The sequence below is a fragment of the Camelus bactrianus genome, chromosome 16 (assembly GCF_048773025.1).
Source record: "Camelus bactrianus isolate YW-2024 breed Bactrian camel chromosome 16, ASM4877302v1, whole genome shotgun sequence".
Lineage (NCBI taxonomy): Eukaryota > Metazoa > Chordata > Mammalia > Artiodactyla > Camelidae > Camelus > Camelus bactrianus.
The window spans coordinates 54,440,469-54,459,329 of record NC_133554.1 but is presented as its reverse complement, the minus strand read 5'-3'; the positions used below and the strand labels follow the sequence as shown (position 1 = coordinate 54,459,329).

General features: G+C 45.9%; 1 protein-coding gene across 7 annotated transcripts; it reads left to right on the top strand.

The window, feature by feature from the left end:
* Positions 1–1,317: 1,317 nt before the first annotated feature.
* CD300LF (CD300 molecule like family member f) lies at positions 1,318–18,066 on the top strand. 7 transcript variants are annotated; one of them, XM_074343634.1, is made up of 8 exons: positions 1,318–1,479; positions 6,159–6,200; positions 12,074–12,403; positions 13,795–13,891; positions 14,656–14,768; positions 16,548–16,570; positions 16,897–17,046; positions 17,474–18,066. In XM_074343634.1, the coding sequence occupies exons 1-8, from the start codon at positions 1,437–1,439 to the stop codon at positions 17,702–17,704; spliced, it is 1,029 nt and encodes a 342-aa protein (XP_074199735.1). In that variant the 5' UTR covers positions 1,318–1,436; the 3' UTR covers positions 17,705–18,066. The 7 variants fall into 7 exon arrangements, with proteins under 7 accessions (XP_074199735.1, XP_074199739.1, XP_074199738.1 ...); XM_074343638.1 differs by having other exon boundaries at positions 6,156–6,200; positions 13,843–13,891; positions 14,659–14,768; XM_074343637.1 differs by having other exon boundaries at positions 6,156–6,200; positions 13,843–13,891.
* Positions 18,067–18,861: the final 795 nt, after the last annotated feature.

Below are 18,861 nucleotides of genomic sequence, written 5' to 3'. Positions count from 1 at the left end.
GCTTAATTCCTCAGCCATTTCTCCTGGAAGCCAAACAGGTGTCCCTGTTTGCTGAGGGCTGATGTCTCTCAGCATAACTGTACAGTGCCATGGGCCACAGATGGGTTTGCTCAGCAGTGTGGACCAGGGGCTGACCTAGCTCTCACCTCATACTGTTGACCTTATGGCCTGGAGATATGTAAAGTGAGAGGCTGATTCTGGCCACATCCTGGGAAGCCCTGTCTTATCAGCTGCTGTGTTTTTCTGTGCAAATAACCCTCCTGATGCCTACCCACTCCTGATTAGGATGTGAGTGGCTTCTGTCTCTGCCTGGGACCCACTCACTCCTCAAGATGTCACAGGGTGTGTGTGGCACACAGCAAAAGTGGATCCAGGAGCAAAATATGAGAAAGAACCAATCCTTTTCCAACCTCTGGGCTTTACCCCAGGCCTTGCTGGGACTCTGATGAGGGAGAAAAGTGGGAGTTGGTCACAAGGTTGTCAGAAAGAGGGGAGCCAGATGGGCAAGCTGCTGTTTCTTTTTTTCCCACTTCAACAGGCAGTTATTATAAGGTGTGTGTTGGAGGGTGAGGGGTGAGGGGTTAATAGCCATGAACAATGAGCTGGATTCTTCAGGAAGGTATAATCGACAAGTTTCTGGAGGATTCAGGCTGGAGTCAAGATCCACGGGTTCTCATCGTGTAAGCTAGGGCACAGTTATCAGAGTTTCGGGTCTGCTCTCAGGACAGAGGCCCTTCTTGCCCATTGGACCAGTACTTCCCTGTGCACGTGTCCCTACTCTTTGAGTCCCTTTCTTTTAGTAGGTATTTTGGGATTTGATATCACCCTCAACTCCTCATTCCAATCTCTGGTCTAGTTGGAATCTAGACTGTCTCCTCTGGTGGAGCCTGTCAGCGAGAACAGGCTACAGCCTCCTTCACCTTCCAACCCTTCTGCTTTCGGCCCCCTCATAATGCAGGTGAACTCCTGATCCTCCAGACTCCTAGGAATTTGACTACCCCTGAAGTGCCATGTATAGGGCATTGTGTCCATCAGACTTGGCTCTCCACTTCCTCTCTGAAGGAGCCGGGTTTCCCCCAACCCAATCTTCCCACCAGAGGGGAAGGCTTAAGTAAGAGCTGGTTGGACCTGGTGGGTCGGCAAACTTCAAGACCAAGAAGGCGTCACAAAGTTTCTCCTTTTAGAAAACCCACCATGGCTCTGGACAGGGAGGTATTTCTCAAGAATTTATTCATAATTTCTTCTTGCATTGCTAACTGCATTGAAATTTCACCCGTTCCACTTCCTTCCTCTTTTAGTTATTCACCAGTGGGAAGGGACTGAAGGAGGAAGTGTAAGAGCGAGAGTGAGCGAAAGCAGAAGGGTTGGAAGATGAAGGAGGCTGTAGTTGGTTCTTGCTGAGAGGCTCCACCAAGGGGGACCTGTGTGAAGAGAAGATGCACCTGCTTCTGCTCTTCCTTCTCATCCTCTGGCTTTCAGGTGAGTGGGCCCTGGGTCTGCATTCATGGGGAAAGCTTACTGGGCAGGAGGAAGTGGCTGGCGGAGTAGGGGAGGGGATCTAGCAAGGTGACCTACTGAGAAACCAACCCCGTTTCTAAGTAGTTCCTCCCAGTCATGAGCCTTTGTGTTTCATCCACTCACTCCCTCACTCGGTGTTTCAGTGCCCATGGTTGCCAACGCAGAAATATGGAGCATGGTCTTAATAATGAAACCAGCACCAGGCATAACTCCTGACCACCCAGGGGCTGATAATTCAAATGGGCACATAGATGGGTTCCCTAGTCAGGGAAAAGCAGAGGAGCCCTGGTTGCTCAGCAGGGCTGGTGAATACTCGTTCCAGCATGGTCACCTTCTGGAATGTGTGATGAGCAAGGGAAGGCTCTGGGGAAGGAGTGAGGGTGAAGGGGGCCTGGAAGGAAGGGAAGCAGACGGGGAGAGAGAGGTGATTCTAGACTTTTAGGGGTAGAAGGAAACAGTAGAAGTTGCTGAAGAAACGGAAATGGCAAGAGGAGGTAAGCTTGGTAGAAGAAGAGGAGAGGAGGGGCTGAGAGGTGAACAGAGATGGAGGTTGAAGTCAACTTGAAGTTGAAGGGTACCATTTTGATTAAAGGGATGCTGGGGGGCCTCAGAGCTCAGTGTTTGGGCGCCTTCTCTATCTAGAGTCACTCTCTTGTTGATCTCATCTTCTCTCTTGGCTTTAAATACCGTCTCTATACAGATGACTCCTGATTTTGTATCCCTAGCCTGGACATCTCCCTGAACTCAAGAATCTTCTATCCAATTGTCCATTTGACAATTTCACTCAGATGTTGACATTTCAAATATGACCTGACCACATCTTCACCCCTCAAGTCCCTTCCTCTCCCATCCTGTGTTCGGCAACTCCATCTTTTCAGGTGATCAGGCAAAACCTAGGAGTATCCGTCTCTCCTCTCATATCCCATACTGATATTTTGAAAATGTAAGCCAGAGCCTCTCTCTCCTCTAGTCAAAACCCTCCAATGACTTCCTATCCTACTCAGAGTGAAAATCCAAAGTCCTTACAGAGGCTACAAGATGCTCACCATCTGGGTCCCCTCATCACATCATTTCTCTAATCTCCTACTCTGCTCCCCATGGCTCAACCCACTCCAGCCACACTGGCCTCTTAAATGTTCTTTGATCATGCCAGACACACTCCTGCCTCAGGGCCTTTGCACTTGCTGTTCAAACTGCCCATAGCGCTCTTCTTCAGATAGCCACAGCCTCCAGTCCTCATATCATTCACATCTTTCCTTGTCACTGAGGCCTTCATTGATGACTCCAATTAAAATAGCAATACTTTTGCATTGTTTTTCTCCATTGTTTGTCCTCTTCCTTTCCCTGCCTTGAAAGAATGTAAATTTCAGGAGGGCTGGGATTTTTGTGCCTACAGCCATAGTAGGTGTAGATTAGACAAATAGTAAGTATTAGTTGAATGAGTGAATGCATCTAACGGAGAGGGAACAATATGATTGCCCCCTGACCAAATCTTTCTAGTTCCGCTTTCTTAGAACTGAATAATTGAGAGTCTTAACATTAACTGGAGAGGATGTTGCCCGTGGGAATGTAAAATGGTGCAGCAACTTTGGAAAACAATTTGACATTCTTGAAAATGTTAAACAGGTGGTTATCACATGACCTAGCTGTTCCACTCCTAGGTATATATCCAAGAGAAGTGAAGACATTTATCCATGTGAAAAACTTGTATGCAACTGTTCATGGCAACATAATTCATAACAGCCAAAAAGTGGAAACAATCTAAATGTGTATCAGTCGATGGATGGATAAGTAACATGTGGCATACCCAGACCATGGAATACTATTCAGCCATAAAAAGGAATGAAATACTAACACATGTTATGACCTGGATGAACCTGGAAAACATTAAGCTCAGTGAAAGAGTCCAGACACAAAAGGCCATACATTGTATGATTCCACCCATATGAAATGTCTAGAATATGTAAATTCATAGGGACAGAAGGTAGATTATTATGTTGCCAGGGGCCGGGGGAGGGAGTAAGGGAGAGGGACCACTGATGAGTATGGGGTTTCTTTCTGGGCTGATGAAACTGTTCAGGAATTGGTGGTGACGTTTGCATAGTTTTGTGAAAGTTCTACAAAGCCACTGAGCTCTACACTTTAAAAGGGTGAATTTCATGGTATATGAATTATATCTCAATAAGGAAATAATCAAGGAGCAGAGAGAAGAGCCAGGAGCAGTCAAGTTCTGAGGAAAGTTGCTGGGTGGCGTTTGCCGTTCTGTGGTCACCTGTGGATCTGAGGCTCCAGAATGGGATATTCAGGGCAACCAGACACCCCGATGTGACCTATGACTCTTTCATGTGGTCTAATTTGATTATTCATCCCATCAGTCATGGACATGAAAATGATACTTCCAAGCAGTGATAGGTGCTGCGAACAAAGCTGAGCTAGACCCCTGACACAGTGAGGGAGACTCACGGGCCGGTGGGAGTGCCTTCCACAGGGTGGGCTTACAAGGAGCCCCCTGAGGAGGAGCCATCTGAGCTGAGACCTGGAAGACAAGAAGGAGCAGGCACTTCAGATCAGAGACAGCTTTTCAGGCACAGGAAGAGCAAGCCCAAAGGCTCTGTGGTGGAAATGAGCTTGGCCTTGGTACGGCTAAGGAACCGAAAGGCCTTGTGACGTCCTTACTCGCTTCGCAACCGCCTGCTGGGGCCGATTGGGAGGCTACTATTAACTATTTGGGGAAAAGGTCTTAGGGGAGGAGAGAGATGTGTGGCTCAGCCTAGAGTTTTGGGGTAGAAACGGAGAAGGTAGACTTTGGGTGAGAAGTTAGGAGACAAACTGAAAAGCAAGGAATGCACTTAAGGGACTGCTTGTTCCCCTCTGACACCTGGGAACAGGGGAACTTGATGGTGAGCAGTTTTGGGTAGTGTGGGTGTGTGTGCTTGCATGCTTTGGTTTAGGAATGATCTCGAGGCAGAGTGGGAATTTTTCTCTGAAGCGGAACAGACACAGCTGTGTGCTAGTAGGAACCCAGTTGCCAGTGTGAACTTCTGTGCCACCTGTCACCAGCATCTCCCATGGAAATTCTGATTGCAAGTAGCACATTTAACCAGCACTGCTTCCCTCTTCTGAAGAGTTCACTGTTTTAAAAGTACACACACACACAAATCAACCAGGAAGTTCCCACTGAGCTTTACAGCATTCATTTTCTGTGAGAAAAGAGAGAGACTTTCAATTACCGTAAGTTTTTCACAGAAAAATCAGCTGCCTTTCCCAAATGAAGCCTCACCATAAGTGGTGGCAGAGATGGACAAGATCGCAAGTGTGCTGATCCAGAGCCAGACTAGCTGACGTCCCCTGCTGTGCTAGAGGCAGGTCCAGTCCTGACTGTTAGACCGCGAGCCAGTCACCTCCCCACTGGGGCTCAGCTTCCACTTGATCGGGGATTAGTCCCCATCATCTGGGCTGAGAGTAACCATGCATGATGAGGGTGCTGCCTCTTGGAGCTCTGGGCTGCCCCTGTGCGGGAGGGTTCTGACAGCAGTACTCTGCCATTGTTCATGGGGAGTGGGCACCTGGATGGAAGGGTTGAAGATGTGAGTGGATAGAGAGTAAAAGGGGCAGACCTAATACTAAATGCTCAGTTGAGACATGGCAACCAAAGATGCAATGGCTGTCTACATCAGAGTCCTAGGGTTGCTGGGAAACATTACTAACTTAGTGGCTTAAAACAACACACATTTATAATGTTACAGTCTAATGATCAGAATTCTAAGATGAGTCAGCAGGGCAGCATGCCTCCTGGTGACTCTGGGGGCAGAATCCGATTCCTCAACTCTTCCAGCTCCCGGAGGCTGCCCGCCTTCCTTGGCGTGTGGCCCTACATCACTCCAGCTTCTGCTCCATTGTCACCTCTCTTTTGCTCACTCTGACCCTCCTGCCTCCCTCTGATAAGGACCTTTGTGATTATATTGGGCCACCAAGATAATCCAGGATAATCTCTCCATCTCAAGATCCTTAATTTAATTACATCTGCAAAGTTCCTTTTTTGCCATGTGAGGTTTAGGTTGCCTATCACACTATTAAACAGCCCTATCCAGGCATTTATTTCTCCCCACTATGATTTGGAAATAATAAATGCTCATTGTTGGCACTTAGGAAAGTACAGGAAAAAAATGAAGAAATTAGTAAAAATAAAGAACCTTGTATCTGCCTTAATGCCCAAGGCAACCAGTTGTTAACATCTTGGTTTATTTCTTTTTAATCTTTTTTTTTCTATGCCTATTTTAAAAGTTAGTTGAGATTTTACTGTGCATGACGTTAAAAAAAACTCTCATTTTCACTTCACACGAGAATTTTCCTCATAATTAAAAATATTTCTAAGCATAATTATCAGTGCATTGTATTTCATTATATACTTTATCATTTTCCTAATTGATGGATGTTAACCTTGTTTCCTTTCTTATTGCTATTGTAAATTATTTGGTAACAAATCTTTGGGCACACTTTTTTGTTAGCATCTCTGGTTATTTTTTGAGGACCAAATCCTAGAAGCATAGTTACTGGAGCAAAGGGCATGACTGTGTTTGATGCCCACAACTACCTTATTGCTTTCTGTATGGTTGAATCAGTTATATTCCTTCCAGCAGCTTTTCCGAGTGCCCAGTCCATCCCGTCCACGTCAGCAAAACGTGAGTCATTAAAACTTGGTTGGTTGGATGTCTGAAAAATGGCGTGTCTTCCACATTTTTTATTTGCTAGATTACTTAAATTAGATATTTGAGTTTTATTATCCACTGAATTTCCTCTTCGTGACTTGCCTCCTCTTACTGCTCATCAATTTTCTGAATAGGGTCTTAACGCTTTTCTTGTATACACTCTTCATCAAGAGAACCACTATTAAGCCTTTTCTGTGTTATGTGTTCTAAGTATATCTCTCAGTCTGTTCTTTGCCTTTTCAGTCCTTTTTAAAATTAAAAAAAATTTTTTTTTGCAGGGGAGTAGGTAGTTAGGTTTATTTATTTATTTATTTTATTATTAATTTTTTAACGGAGGCACTGAGGATTAAACCCAGGACCTTGTGCATGCTAAGCATGCACTCTACCACTTGACGTATATACCCTCCCCCTCAGTCCTTTTTTTAAAAATTGGTTTTTCCAAGAGCTACATTTGCATATATACTACTATATATGCAATATATAGTATAGCTACATATAGTCAAATTCACTGACTCTTTCTTGTGTGATGCAGTCAGTCCACTAATTTTAAGTTTAGAAAGTTCTCCCTGTCATCCAGAATTGTATAAAGATTCTCTTGTACTTTCTTCCAGTTTAAAAAATGTTGTGTTGTTTTATGCTGACCTCCTTAATCTCTCTGAATTTACCTAAATGGAGCATACTGAGAGTTGACAGGATAGGGTTACGTCCTAAACTTTCCCTTCCCTGCTTATCTTTTTAGTCTTCTATGGTTATCTGTGAATTTCTTAAATAGACTAGGTTTGTTTTTAGACTATTGACTCTGTTCTACCGATATGTTTGTCTAGTCTTGTTAGAATTCCATGCTGGTTTCTTTATTATGGGCTGTACCATTTTACTATCTGGAAGGCAAGTCCTTCCTCATTACTCATCTTTAAGATGTTAAAAATTCTTGTCTGTTCATTTATTCAAATAATATCCAGTATAATATATTCTATATAATATTTATTATGTATAATACACACACAGATACACACATGTGTATGGATAGAGATTATCTGAAAAAATGTACATGTTCCAAAAATGTTCCAGGGATTTTGGAGTTAAATATATAAGTTTATTTGGGAAGAAGGTAAATTGTTACAATAAACAGCATTTTTATTCAGGATCATAATATAGCTCTTCTTTTATATTTAAAAGTTTATATCTGTCAAGAAAATTTCATTGTGTTTGTGTATGATTTTTTTTTTCTGTAAGCCCTGATTGTTTCTGTTAAGATTATGCCTAGGTATTTAATGTAACTTTATTACTATTGTAAGTGAGCACTTTTCCACTTCACTCTCCAACTACTTATTACTGGTTTATAGGGAAGCCATTTATTTTAATATATTTATTGGGTATTTAGCCACTCTATTAAATTCCATTATAAATTAAAATACTTTTAAACTTAGATTTAAAATTTGTCTCTAAATGTTATTATTTCCCCCCAATAATTATATGCTATTTTTCCATGTCTCATTACATTGGCCAGAATTTCCAACATCAAGTTACTATATATATTGGGAACTCATTATATATACATATATGGAAATCATGTTCTTGATTTCATTTGGAACGTCTATAGTATTTCACTGTTAAAAATAATTTGGCTGTTGGTTTATCTTAAAAATTTCTTCATTGTAGAAAATATCACATATACAGTGATATGTGGATACAGAATCAATGTCCAGGTTTACACATTATTATAAAGCACACCAATGTCTTGCAATTGTGGTATTTGCTGAGGCTTTTAATAGATAATCTTTATCAGATAAAGGAAGTCCTACTCTTATTGTGCTAGGAGTTTTGAAAAACCATGAATAGGTGTTGAATTCTCTCAGATACTTTTGTCTGCATCTGTTGAGATGCTCATATGGTTTTTCTCCTTTACTCTGTTAATGAGGCACATTGCACTCGTTGATTATCTAACAGCCAAACAATTTTGCATTCTTGGCATAAACCCAACTTGGTGATGATGCATTATCCTTCTTAAACGTCCCTGGATTCAGCATGGTGATTTTTTTGTTTCAGACTTTGCACTTAATGTTCATAGGTGATATCTGTCTGTAATATTTCTTTCTTGCTCTGCCCTTGTCAGATTTTGGCATCAAGATTATGCTAATCTCACTGAGTGCATTTGGGATTGCATCCTCTTTTCCTTTGTCCCAGAATTTTTTGGTGTAGGATAGACATTAATTCTTCCTTCAGTGTTTCCTAGCTATCTCCATTGAAGCTGTATGGGTCTGGAGTTTTCTTTTGTGGAGATTTTTAATAATGGATTTGATTTATTTAAGTAGCTGTAAGATTATTCATGTTTTCTGTTTCTTTTTGTGCTATTTTAGCATTTTGTATTATTTTTGCTGAGCACCTATTCCACCTAAAATTTCAAATTTACTGGCATAATCTTGTTTAGATGTCCTTTTAGTATCCTATCCCATTATTACCTTATCCTTTTATTATCTAAGGTGTGCAGGATACGTAGTGATGTCCCCATTTTCATTCCTGATATTCATCATTTAGTTCTCTTTCTTTCTATCACGAACATCTTACTAGGGTTATTTATTTATTTACTTTTAACCAACTTTTGGCTTTGTTGATTTTTCCTTATTATATCTTTTTTTCTACTTCATTGATTTTTTTTAACCTCATTATTTTGGCGGAGGGTACAGCTCAGTGGTAGAGCACAAGCCTAGTATGCACAAGGTCCTGGGTTCAATCCCCAGGACCTCCACTAAAAAAAAAAAAGTAGTTAATTAAATAAATAAACCCAAATAAACTAGTTAATTAAATTTAAAAACTTTATTATTTCCTTTCTTCTACTTTCTTCTTTCCTCCCACTTCTCCTTCTGTTCTTTTAACTTTTGACATACATATTTAACTTATTAAATTTAAGCCCTTTTTTCCCCTAACATATGCATTTAATACCATAAAATGTCCTTAAGCATAACTCTAGATGCATCCCACAAGACTCTTTTAAACGAAGGTATAATTTACATACAGTAAAATGTATAGGTTTTAAGTGTACAATTCTATGAGTTTCAACAGATGCATGTAACTTGTAACTCCTATCAAGACACAGAACATTTCCATCACCCAGAGTTCCTTAGTGCCTTCTAGTCTTTCCCTGACCCACGAATCACTGCTGTAATTTCTGTCACCAGAGGTTACTTTGCCTGATGTGCACCTTCACGTAAGTGGGATCATGAAGGGTGTTCTATTTTGATCTTTCACTCAGCATGTTTTTGAGATTCATCCATGTCGTTTTGTATGTCACTAATTCATTGTATCTTATTATTTTATAGTATGCCATTGCTGTGAATATGCCACCATTTATCTATTCTCCTGTTGGTGGGCATTTGAGTTACTTCTAATTTGTGGTTATTATGAATAAAGCTGCTATGAAAATTCTTTTTTTTTTGTGGACATTTGTTTTTGCTTCTCTTAGATAAATACCTAGGAGTAGAATTTCCAGATGTATGATTTGTTTTATAAGAAAACCACTTTTACAGTGTTCCAAAGTGGTATGTAAAGTAGAAGCAACCCAAATGGCATCAACTGATGGAAGGATAAGCAAAATGTGGCATATCCATAGTATGGAATAGTATTCAGCCATAAAAAGGAATGAAACGCTGACACATCATAACATGGGTGAATCTGTAAAACATTATGCTAAGTGAAAGAAGCCAGACACAAAAGGTGGTACACTGCATGATTCCATTTACATGAAATGTTCAGAAAGGCAAATCCATAGAGACAGAAAGTAGATTAGTGGTTGCCAAAGGCTTCAGGGAAGACAGAAGTGGGGAAATCACTGCTAATGGGTACAGGGTTTCTTTCTGAGGTGATGAAAATGTTCTAGAATTGGATAGAGTTAATGGTTGCACAACTTTGTGAATATCTTAAAGACCACTGACCACTTTCAAAGATAAAATCTATGATAGGAAATTATATCTCAAGTTTAAAAGTGGGCAAAAAAGTAAATCCTTAGCCTTATATGCACTTCAGTTAATTTTAGAAAGGAAGAAAATTATCACAGTCTTTGACTTAGCAAATTAGGAAAAGATAACAAGCAGTAATCTCAAGGAAATGAAATTATACATGTGAGAAATTAATAATTCAGGAAATAAAAACAGCAAAATTTACTAACTAAATCTCAAAATGGTTTAACACAGGAAAAAAGTAGGAAGGGGGAAAATCAGTGAGGAAGGGAATATTATGGCACATGTAATCAATAAAATAAACAGCGTGTGTAATCAAAATTTGTTATTATAATAGATATCAAAAGTTTAATTGTAAGAGGATGCTTTATAATTGCAGAATTTTAGGCTAACACGTACTCCAGAAAATAGGTAACTTTGAGGGAAAAAGAAAACAAAAGAATATAATTTATTAAAGAATGAGAAAAAAAACTTGAATAAGTCAATATTCACGGAGAAAAAAAATTTAAGTAGTCAAAGAATTTGCCCCAATAAAGATTTGCCAGATAGTTTTGTGGACAAATTTTTAAGATCCTAAAGAAACAAAAATTCCTTTGCACTCTTTGTGTTGTGATCGCAGAGCACCAAAAAATGGAAGTCTGCCAGGTCAATTGTGTGAAAGTAGCAGGTCTCTACTATTAATCCTGATAAAGATGCACAAAGGAAATGACAGAAAGAACCTCCCTTAGGAGGATGGGTCTGAGTTGAGCCTGGACAGCATGTTCGGCCGGCAGACAGAATTTGTGATAGGCTGGATCGCTGCTGCTTCTAAATAAGCCAATGGTTTAAAATCGAGAGGTTCCAACCCCAAACCCAGATTTTGGGCTACTGCAGAAAAATGAAAAGATTCGAAATTATGTTGCCTGCCTCCTGCATGAGGACAACGGCCTGAGGGGGACGGGGCCGTGCCTCTGCCTGGGGTATCTGCTCTCTGGATTGCCGTGGTCCTCGCTACTTCTCAGGGTCTGATGCTGAGACCTAGTGACCGCTGCCATTTTCCATCTTGTGTGAGTGTTATTTTCTTACAGTAAAGAAACAACACTCTGTATCCTGAGTCTTTCAAGGGTGAGGAAGTGAAGGAAAGAAGAACATAAAAGAAAATGCTGCTTTACTCTGATACCTGCCTTACTGCAGAGTTACAGTGTTCAAGACAGAATGGATTGGCATAAGGACAGACAAATGGATCAACGGAACAGAATGGGAAATCCATCAATAACTCACAGATTTGCTTTTTGACAAAGGAACCAAAGCAATTCGATGGGAAGACGACGAGACCTGTGTGATGTGGATTCCACAGTGTGGGGGGCCAACTGGCATCCCTGTTTTGGTCGACTTCAGAGGCGTTCCTGCCAGGGTGGTTTATTGTAGAACCACTAGAAGCAATTAGAACCATTAGGAACAGCTTCTCTTAGGAACAGCTGGGTGATGGGGCCTCTTCACCTGGACCTCTGAGGTCATCAGTACAAAATCATCTTCTGTGGAAATGGGTCCTCTGGTCTTTCCTCCCCATCAGGCCAGCATAACACAGACGATCGCAAAACCAACAAACAAAAATTGATTGAAATATAAAGACTTCCTGGGCATACACAGGGAGAAGGGGTGAACTACAGGAAGCTATTATTGCTCAGTGTCAACATTTTGCTTCCTTGAGATCTGTGGTTGCGCTTTTATAGGATTTTCCTGGTGGCTTGACCCAGTGGAAGTTTGAAGGATGAAATGTCTTCATGTGTAAGGAATATTCCCTTCTTCAGTTTTACTCAGGCCCTTAGGTCTAGTGAAACTCTCCACAATGCAGGAGGCTGTGGCCCTGCCCTCAGGGTGGGAGGTGACAGGTGCATGGTTTGTGTTTTCCAGGTTCAGCTGCCATCATGGGTCCAAAAGCAGCGAGAGGCCTGGAGCGGGGCTCGCTGACTGTGCAGTGTCAATACGGCCCTGGGTATAAGAACTACGTGAAGTGGTGGTGTCGAGGAGCTGACTGGGGCCGCTGCAAGTTCGTTGTTAAAACCACTGGATCAGAGAAGGTGGTGAAGAAGGATCGTGTGTCCATCAAGGACAATCAGAAAAATCGCTCGTTCACTGTGACCATGGAGAAGCTCAGGCTGAACGATGCAGACACTTACTGGTGTGGGATTGAGAGAATTGGAATTGACCTGGGGGTCCAAATTGAAGTGACCGTTGACCCAGGTAAGAGTATGTGTATGTGTGGATGTGTCTTCTCAGGGCCTGCCCTGTCCTGGTCCCTGGGGTCCATCTTAGGTGACTTAACTGTCATGCAGAGGGAACTGTCACAGGGGGTGGGTGAGTCCTGAGGTCTCATAGGACCCCCACTGGCCACTTGGGATGGGGAGGGACAGGGCTTCCCTTAGATGCTCTCATGGCTCCCAGGGCCTCCTCCGGGATGGGATCAAGCCCTTCTTGGCACATTATTTTTCCCTTGGCACAGTCAGTGCCTGAGTCTCTTGCCCAAGGAGATAAATATGATGGTCCCAGTTTCAGCCCATGGGCAAAAGGGACCCTCTTCCATGGACCCAGAGACCCCAATTTCTGCCAATGCTTTCCTTGGAGCTTTGGTGCCCAGGGGTTCCTGCCCCTTCTGAAGTTTGGGACTGGGACTTCATAGCTCCTGTTCCCACCCCCTGTTCCATATCCAGTCCCAAAGAAAGAGACCCAGCACAGCGGGGGTGCTGTGGTTAATTCCTGGGGTCTGAAAAGGCCTCCACAGTCAAAGGGCTGCATTCCGGTGGCTGAAATCCCATCCTGAGCCATTTACACATACGGGATTAAGGATGTTCTCTTCCTAAGTCCTTCTAGAATGCAAACACTTCTGGGCACGTTGGCTCAGGGGTCTCAGTGCCTTGGTGCGAATGAGTCTATCTGTTGGGCTCTCCTTCCGCTGACCCTTGGGCAGGCGGCACCAGCTCAGAGGGCTCCTGTGTCAAGGGGGCCGGGCACACAGCCAACAGAGCCCCCACCACACCCGGAGCCCTTGAGGCACGTTATACTTGCAAAGCACAGCACGATCATTGTCTCCTTGAATCCTGACAATATTCCTGAGAAATACGCATCCCCATCTTAGAAGCCTAATAACTTGCCCCAAGTAAAGGCTCTTCCTGAACCCTATGCTTTTGTTCAGGGCTGGTCGTGACCTTTGAAGTCACAGATCTTGGGTGTGTTACCCCCCAGGGAAGCCCCCATCCTGCTCCTCTCCTTGCTGGATGCATAAGATGGGGGGGGGCATTGGCCGAGGCCTGGTCATAAGCAGCTTGAGTATCTAAATTTCAGCTGAACTCCAGCTGCCCGTGTCCTGGGGCAACCCTGGGCCCCTCTAACCTTCCAGGTTCTGCTTGGTGTCCTCCCTGGACCTGTGCCAGCCCCACCTGCCTCTGAGGCTCTGAGGCTCCTAGAGGCCAGGGAAATGTGAAGGTCCAGGCTATAGGCCCCTTGCCGTGGCCCTGCTCCAGAATCCTCAGGCCAGGGCAGCCCGTGCTCCCCCCACCCCCCAGGTTCAGAGCCACGGGCAGGGCTGGGGGCGGGTGAGCAGGCCGAGCAGTGGGTAATCTGGTCTGTACGCCAAGCACCAGCTGCAGTGCCGACCACCACCTCCACTACCACCACGTTCACAGCGCCAGTCACCACGGGAGACACCAGAGGCCACCCCTCCAACGGCGGCAGGTAAGCCAGCTCAGATTGTGCTGTTCCCGGTGGCCCACTCCTCCGACGGCGGGACCCTCTGTGGTCCTGGGTCCCAGCCAGAGCTTGTCTCCGGCTCAGGAATGCTGGGGGCTCCTCTCACTTGCTCTCACAGCTCAGGAAGCCAGAAATGAAATCAAGCTGTCGGCAGGGTTGGCTCCTTCTTGGGGCTCCAGTGTAGACCCTGTCCCAGTCCTCTTTCCTGGCTTCGGGTGGTTCCCTTGACTTGTGACAGCATCAGTGCAGTCTTTGCCTCTGTCACCACGTGGCCTTCTCCCTGTATGTCTGTGTTCCCCAAGTTCCCTTTTATAAGAACACCAGTCATTGGATTAAGGTCCATCCTAATCCAGTATGACCTCATCTTAACTTGACGACATCTGCAAAGATCTTAGTTCCAAAGAAGTCACCTTCCCAGGTTCTGAGTGAACACAGATGACAGGGTAAGGGACACTGTCCCACCAGTGTGGAGGCCAGTGTAGAAGCAGGGAGGCCTTTTCGGAACCTGTTGCCATAAAATTTCTCCTTGGCTTTTAGACCCATTGAAACACTTTGTGGAACCCTCCTCTCCTTTTTTTAAAAAAACATCTTTGAGGGCACCCAGAAGTGGGGGTTCCCAGGCTGGAAACCACAGGCCTGTAAGTCAAAAGGTCTAGTGGTGCGTGTCCGACACTGCTACCAGTTGGGTGGGATAAGGCCAAAGGCGGGAGGGGGGCTGGGGTGCATGAAGCATCCTCTGTTGTTCGCAGCAGTGTCTTCATGAATCTCAGCGTCCTCATTCCCCTCGTCTTTGCTGTGTTGCTGTTTCTGTTGGTGGTGGCCTCACTCGTGGCTTGGAGAATGATGAAGCGACAGAAGAAAGGTGAAGGGACCTGGCTGTCACTGGGCTGGGGCTGGGCTGGGTGGAAATGTGTGGGGAAGTGTGTGGGGCTGATGGCCAGCATGATCATTCGGGAGCCATCTGGTCACACAGTCTGGAGGGGACGCTGTCCCAAAGGCCATGGCAGCTGGTAGTCTGATGGGGCCGGAGGGAGGTCTGGAGCTTGTAGGTGAGCCCACGAGGTTTGGGGTTAGATCTGCCTTGTATTCCCTCCTTGCTCTTCTCGCCTCTCTGCTCAGCCTCCCTGTCTGTTTCCTGGTTTGACTCTTGCTGGCAGAGGTGGCAATGGTCTTAGACTAGCAGCCCTGCTAGGGTACCCAGACACTTTAGTAGAATTCGTGTGGTTGCCAAGGAGGTACTGAGCTGACATAGGGACAGAGAGAAACACACACACACACACACAGACACACACGGATGTATACACACACGAGTGAATGTACGCACATGCACAAACACGTGTACCCATGTGTGCATGCCTGCACACACAACATAGCACACACTCGAATGCACACATGGTGCCTGGACATGTGTGCCTGCACACACAGGTGAGCTCACAAATGACAGACGCATGTGCAGGTACCCACACATACACAGTCCTCTGGGTTTCAGCAGAAAGCTCGGTGGCAACTCCTAGTCTTGCTCTTCCTCTGCCCTGGCCCTTTCTCAGGCTGCCCTACTTGCTCTGTGTAAACTTGCCCTTTCAGGAAGGGCGTCTGCTCACGAGCCTGCACTCGTCAATCACGAGGTCTGGCCTCAGCCAAACCCTTTTCCTGTCTGGCTCCACTTCCACATTCTTACAGTAATTGCACCTCTTCCTTTTCTCAGAACCCACTGGGACCTAAGCTCTCACGGGGCCCAGTGGTAAAGTAACACGGCTCCCTCCCCCACAGCCTGGGGAATCATGTGGTCTGGGAAGAGGGGAGCCTAACTCTTGTTCATCACATCTTCTCCCAAATGTACTGTCCGTGATCTAAGTTCTAAGTCCATTCTGCCCCCCTCGGTATCTAAGAGCCGAGGGTGTTTAGGTGTCGTCTGCTGAAGGTGTTTCTTTGTTGTCTGTAAAGCAGGAGGGGTAAGGGTGGCAGGGGGAGGGCAGGGACAGAAAGAAATAGGAACCAGAGAGCACCTGAAACTGGTCCATACAGTGAACCACTTAGAGGGCAGCTTGGAGCAATCCTGTCTCCGCAGATAACTTGTACTGGTGGAGCACGGCCAGCGCACCAGGAAAGCACAGGAGAAAAAGGCTTGGCCACTCAGCAGCCCACACCGCCCCGGGAGACTAATCAGAATTCAGTGGGATGAGCGTGATGACATAGTCATAAATCAAGTGCCCTGGGAGCTGGGGAGGGAGGGATTCAACAGCCTGGGGGGCTGGGGAAGGCAGGTGTGACTTTGAGTTGACCCCTGAATGACGAATCAGGTGGGGAAATGGTGGAATTACAGGCAGGACTTCCAGCAGAGGTTGTGGGCTGAGCCGCATCCCAGGGGAGTTGATAGCTGGCAGGGCCACCTGAGCAGCTGATAGTTCTGTGATGGGGAGAACAGGTGGGCCAAGGTCTCACTTTTTAGATGGAGAAATGGAAGCTCAGAGCTCAGAGAGGTGAAGTGACCAATGTCCCAGAGTGTGTCATCTGAGGAGTCAGAATTAGAACCAGTCTCCTTTCTCTGAGCCTGGAACCTCATCCTTTCTCTTCCTCAGACCTGAGCACGCCTGTGAGTCACTGGATGGGCTTTCTAACTCTAATTGTTTTTGTCTTTTAGCTGCTGGGATGTCCGCAGAGCAGGTAAGAGTGTCCCCGAGCTCAGACCAGAGACATCAGCCAGCTCCTTTCCCTCCTTCCTCATTTTCCATCTCCCAGGAACACAGAGATCCAAATGTATCCAACAAACCCTGTGCCAAAATGTCCATATACTCACAATCCAGCTGCACTGCCTGGGCAAGGGCCCTGGGAGGATGCTGGAATCAGCCAGAAGGGAGGAGGGCCGGGAGGGGGCAGGCGTGGGAGACAGAGGAGGTGGGGACTGTAGAGGAAGCTGAGAGATAGGGTCCTGGAGAGGCAGAGAGCCAGGTGCCCCTCCCTGGAAGAGAAACCTGTGCATCCTCTCCTAGGTGCTTCAGCCCCTGGAGAGCGACATCTGCTACGCAAACTTGAGCCTTCAGCAGACTGGAAACTCCTCTGTTTCCTCCCGGAAGAAGGCCTCCAGGAGCTCCTCCTCTTCTGCTCAGGCCAACCAAGTGGAAGTGGAGTATGTCACCATGGTATGTGCTTGGTGGGGCTGCTGTGGGGCTCAGACAAAACCTGCCATTGCCCCCTCCTTTGAAGATGGGCTTTCTCCGGCCCATGTGGGCACAGAGGAGGAGGGTGGGCGCCGGGTGAAGCTGCAGCCATTGAAAGATCTGCCTACAGAGCTCCCGCTAGTTTTTGGCCTTTGAAAGTGCCTCCATAGCAGGTCTCAGCACTGGGAGACTCAGAGCCGGGTCAGACGCGGTCCTCGTGCTGATCAGGGGAGACCCAGACAGGCCAAGTGACCAGGGATTCCATGCACAATGCGCTGCCCCAGCACAGAACTGAGGGAGGGGGTCTTCTGCTGTGGCTGGAGCTCAGGGTACCTGGCAGAGTGGAGGGAGGGGACGCTGGAGGGCCTGGGAGTAGATTCCAAAAGCCCTGGATGGTCTATCTCCCCAGGCCCCTCCAAGGCCTCCTCCATCTGTGGCACAGCCTCCTGCCAGCCTCTCTAACCCCGAGGACATCTCATTGCAGGCTCCCTCCCCCAGGGAGCACATTGCGTATGCAGCTCTGTCTTTGGACACCTTGGATCAGGAGCCAACCTACAGCAACACGGGGTACCTTAGCACCCACGTTCCCAGCAGGAGCCATGAGGAGCCCACGGAATACAGCACCATCAGAAAGCCTTAGCCTGTGCTCCACAGGCCCCTCTCTGACTCTCCTTGAGGCCTGTGGGCACATTCCTGCTTCGTCTGCTTTCTGCTTCCAGCCCCTCATGGGACCAGTCAGTGACTGAGGCCTCTGCCTGATGCAGCCAGCATCACAGCCAGCTTTGGTTTGGGCTCAGAGCCTCATCTCAGGGGGCTTCTGGGAGTTAGACAGGGGTCTTTCCACATCCCTTTCTCTCCCACAGAGGAGGGGACTACGGATACACACTGGAACTGCTGAGGGGGTAATCACGATGATAATGGTAATAATAGTAATTAATCTTTATTTATTGCTTACCATGTATGATGGGCTGAATAAAGGTCCTCAAAGTTATTGGCATCCTAGCCCCCAGAATCTGTGAACCTTACCTTATATGGCAAAAGGGGCTGTGTGAGGATTTGGGGATGGGGAGATTATCCTGGATTGTCCAGCTGAGCCCTAAATATAACCACAAGGGTCCTTACAAGAGGGAGGCAGGAAGGTCACAGAGGGGAGGGGCAACGTGAGCAGAGGTCGGGGTGACGGGGCCAGGATCCGTGGGATGCCGCAGCCTCCAAGAACTGGAAAAGGTGAGGAGTGGGTCCTTTTCTGGAGCCTCCAGAAGGAACCAGCCCTGCAGGCACCTTGACCTTAGCTGATTTAAACTGATTTCAGACTTCTGGCCTCCAGAATTGTAGAAGTATAAATTTGTATTGTTTTAATTAAGCCACTACACTTGTAGTCATTTGTTACAGCAGCAAGAGGAAAAAATTATGCTACATGGCAGGCACTCTTCCTTAAATGCTTTACCTACAATATCTAATTTAATCATCACCACAACCCTATGAAGGCACCTTTATTATTGCCCCCATTTTACAGATGAGGAATCAGGGTACAGAGAGGTTTCAGACTTACTAAGTTTTATCGTTGGCAAGTGGGTAAGTTGGTATTTGAACTTGGGCATTTTGGCTCCAGAGTCTGGAGTCTGGGCCACCACCCCAGACTGTATATAAGGAGGCGTGTGTGTGTGTGTGTATACAGCTACTCAAATAGGGATAGTCAGTGAGTATTTACAGATGCCGGAATTACTGGCTTTATTCTAAGGTCCTGGTAGCTCTCCCTTCAAAATATGTCCTGAATCCCTTTCCAGCTTGTCATCT

What these genes read in the sequence shown, in the direction of transcription:
- CD300LF (XM_074343633.1), top strand. Translation starts at nt 1,437, where the DNA reads ATGCACCTGCTTCTGCTCTTCCTTCTCATCCTCTGGCTTTCAG. An exon ending in CCCGTCCACGTCAGCAAAAC is followed by an intron (nt 6,201 to 12,073) that starts GTGAGTCATTAA and finishes TGTGTTTTCCAG; the next exon opens with GTTCAGCTGCCATCATGGGT. An exon ending in CACCCCTCCAACGGCGGCAG is followed by an intron (nt 13,892 to 14,655) that starts GTAAGCCAGCTC and finishes TGTTGTTCGCAG; the next exon opens with CAGTGTCTTCATGAATCTCA.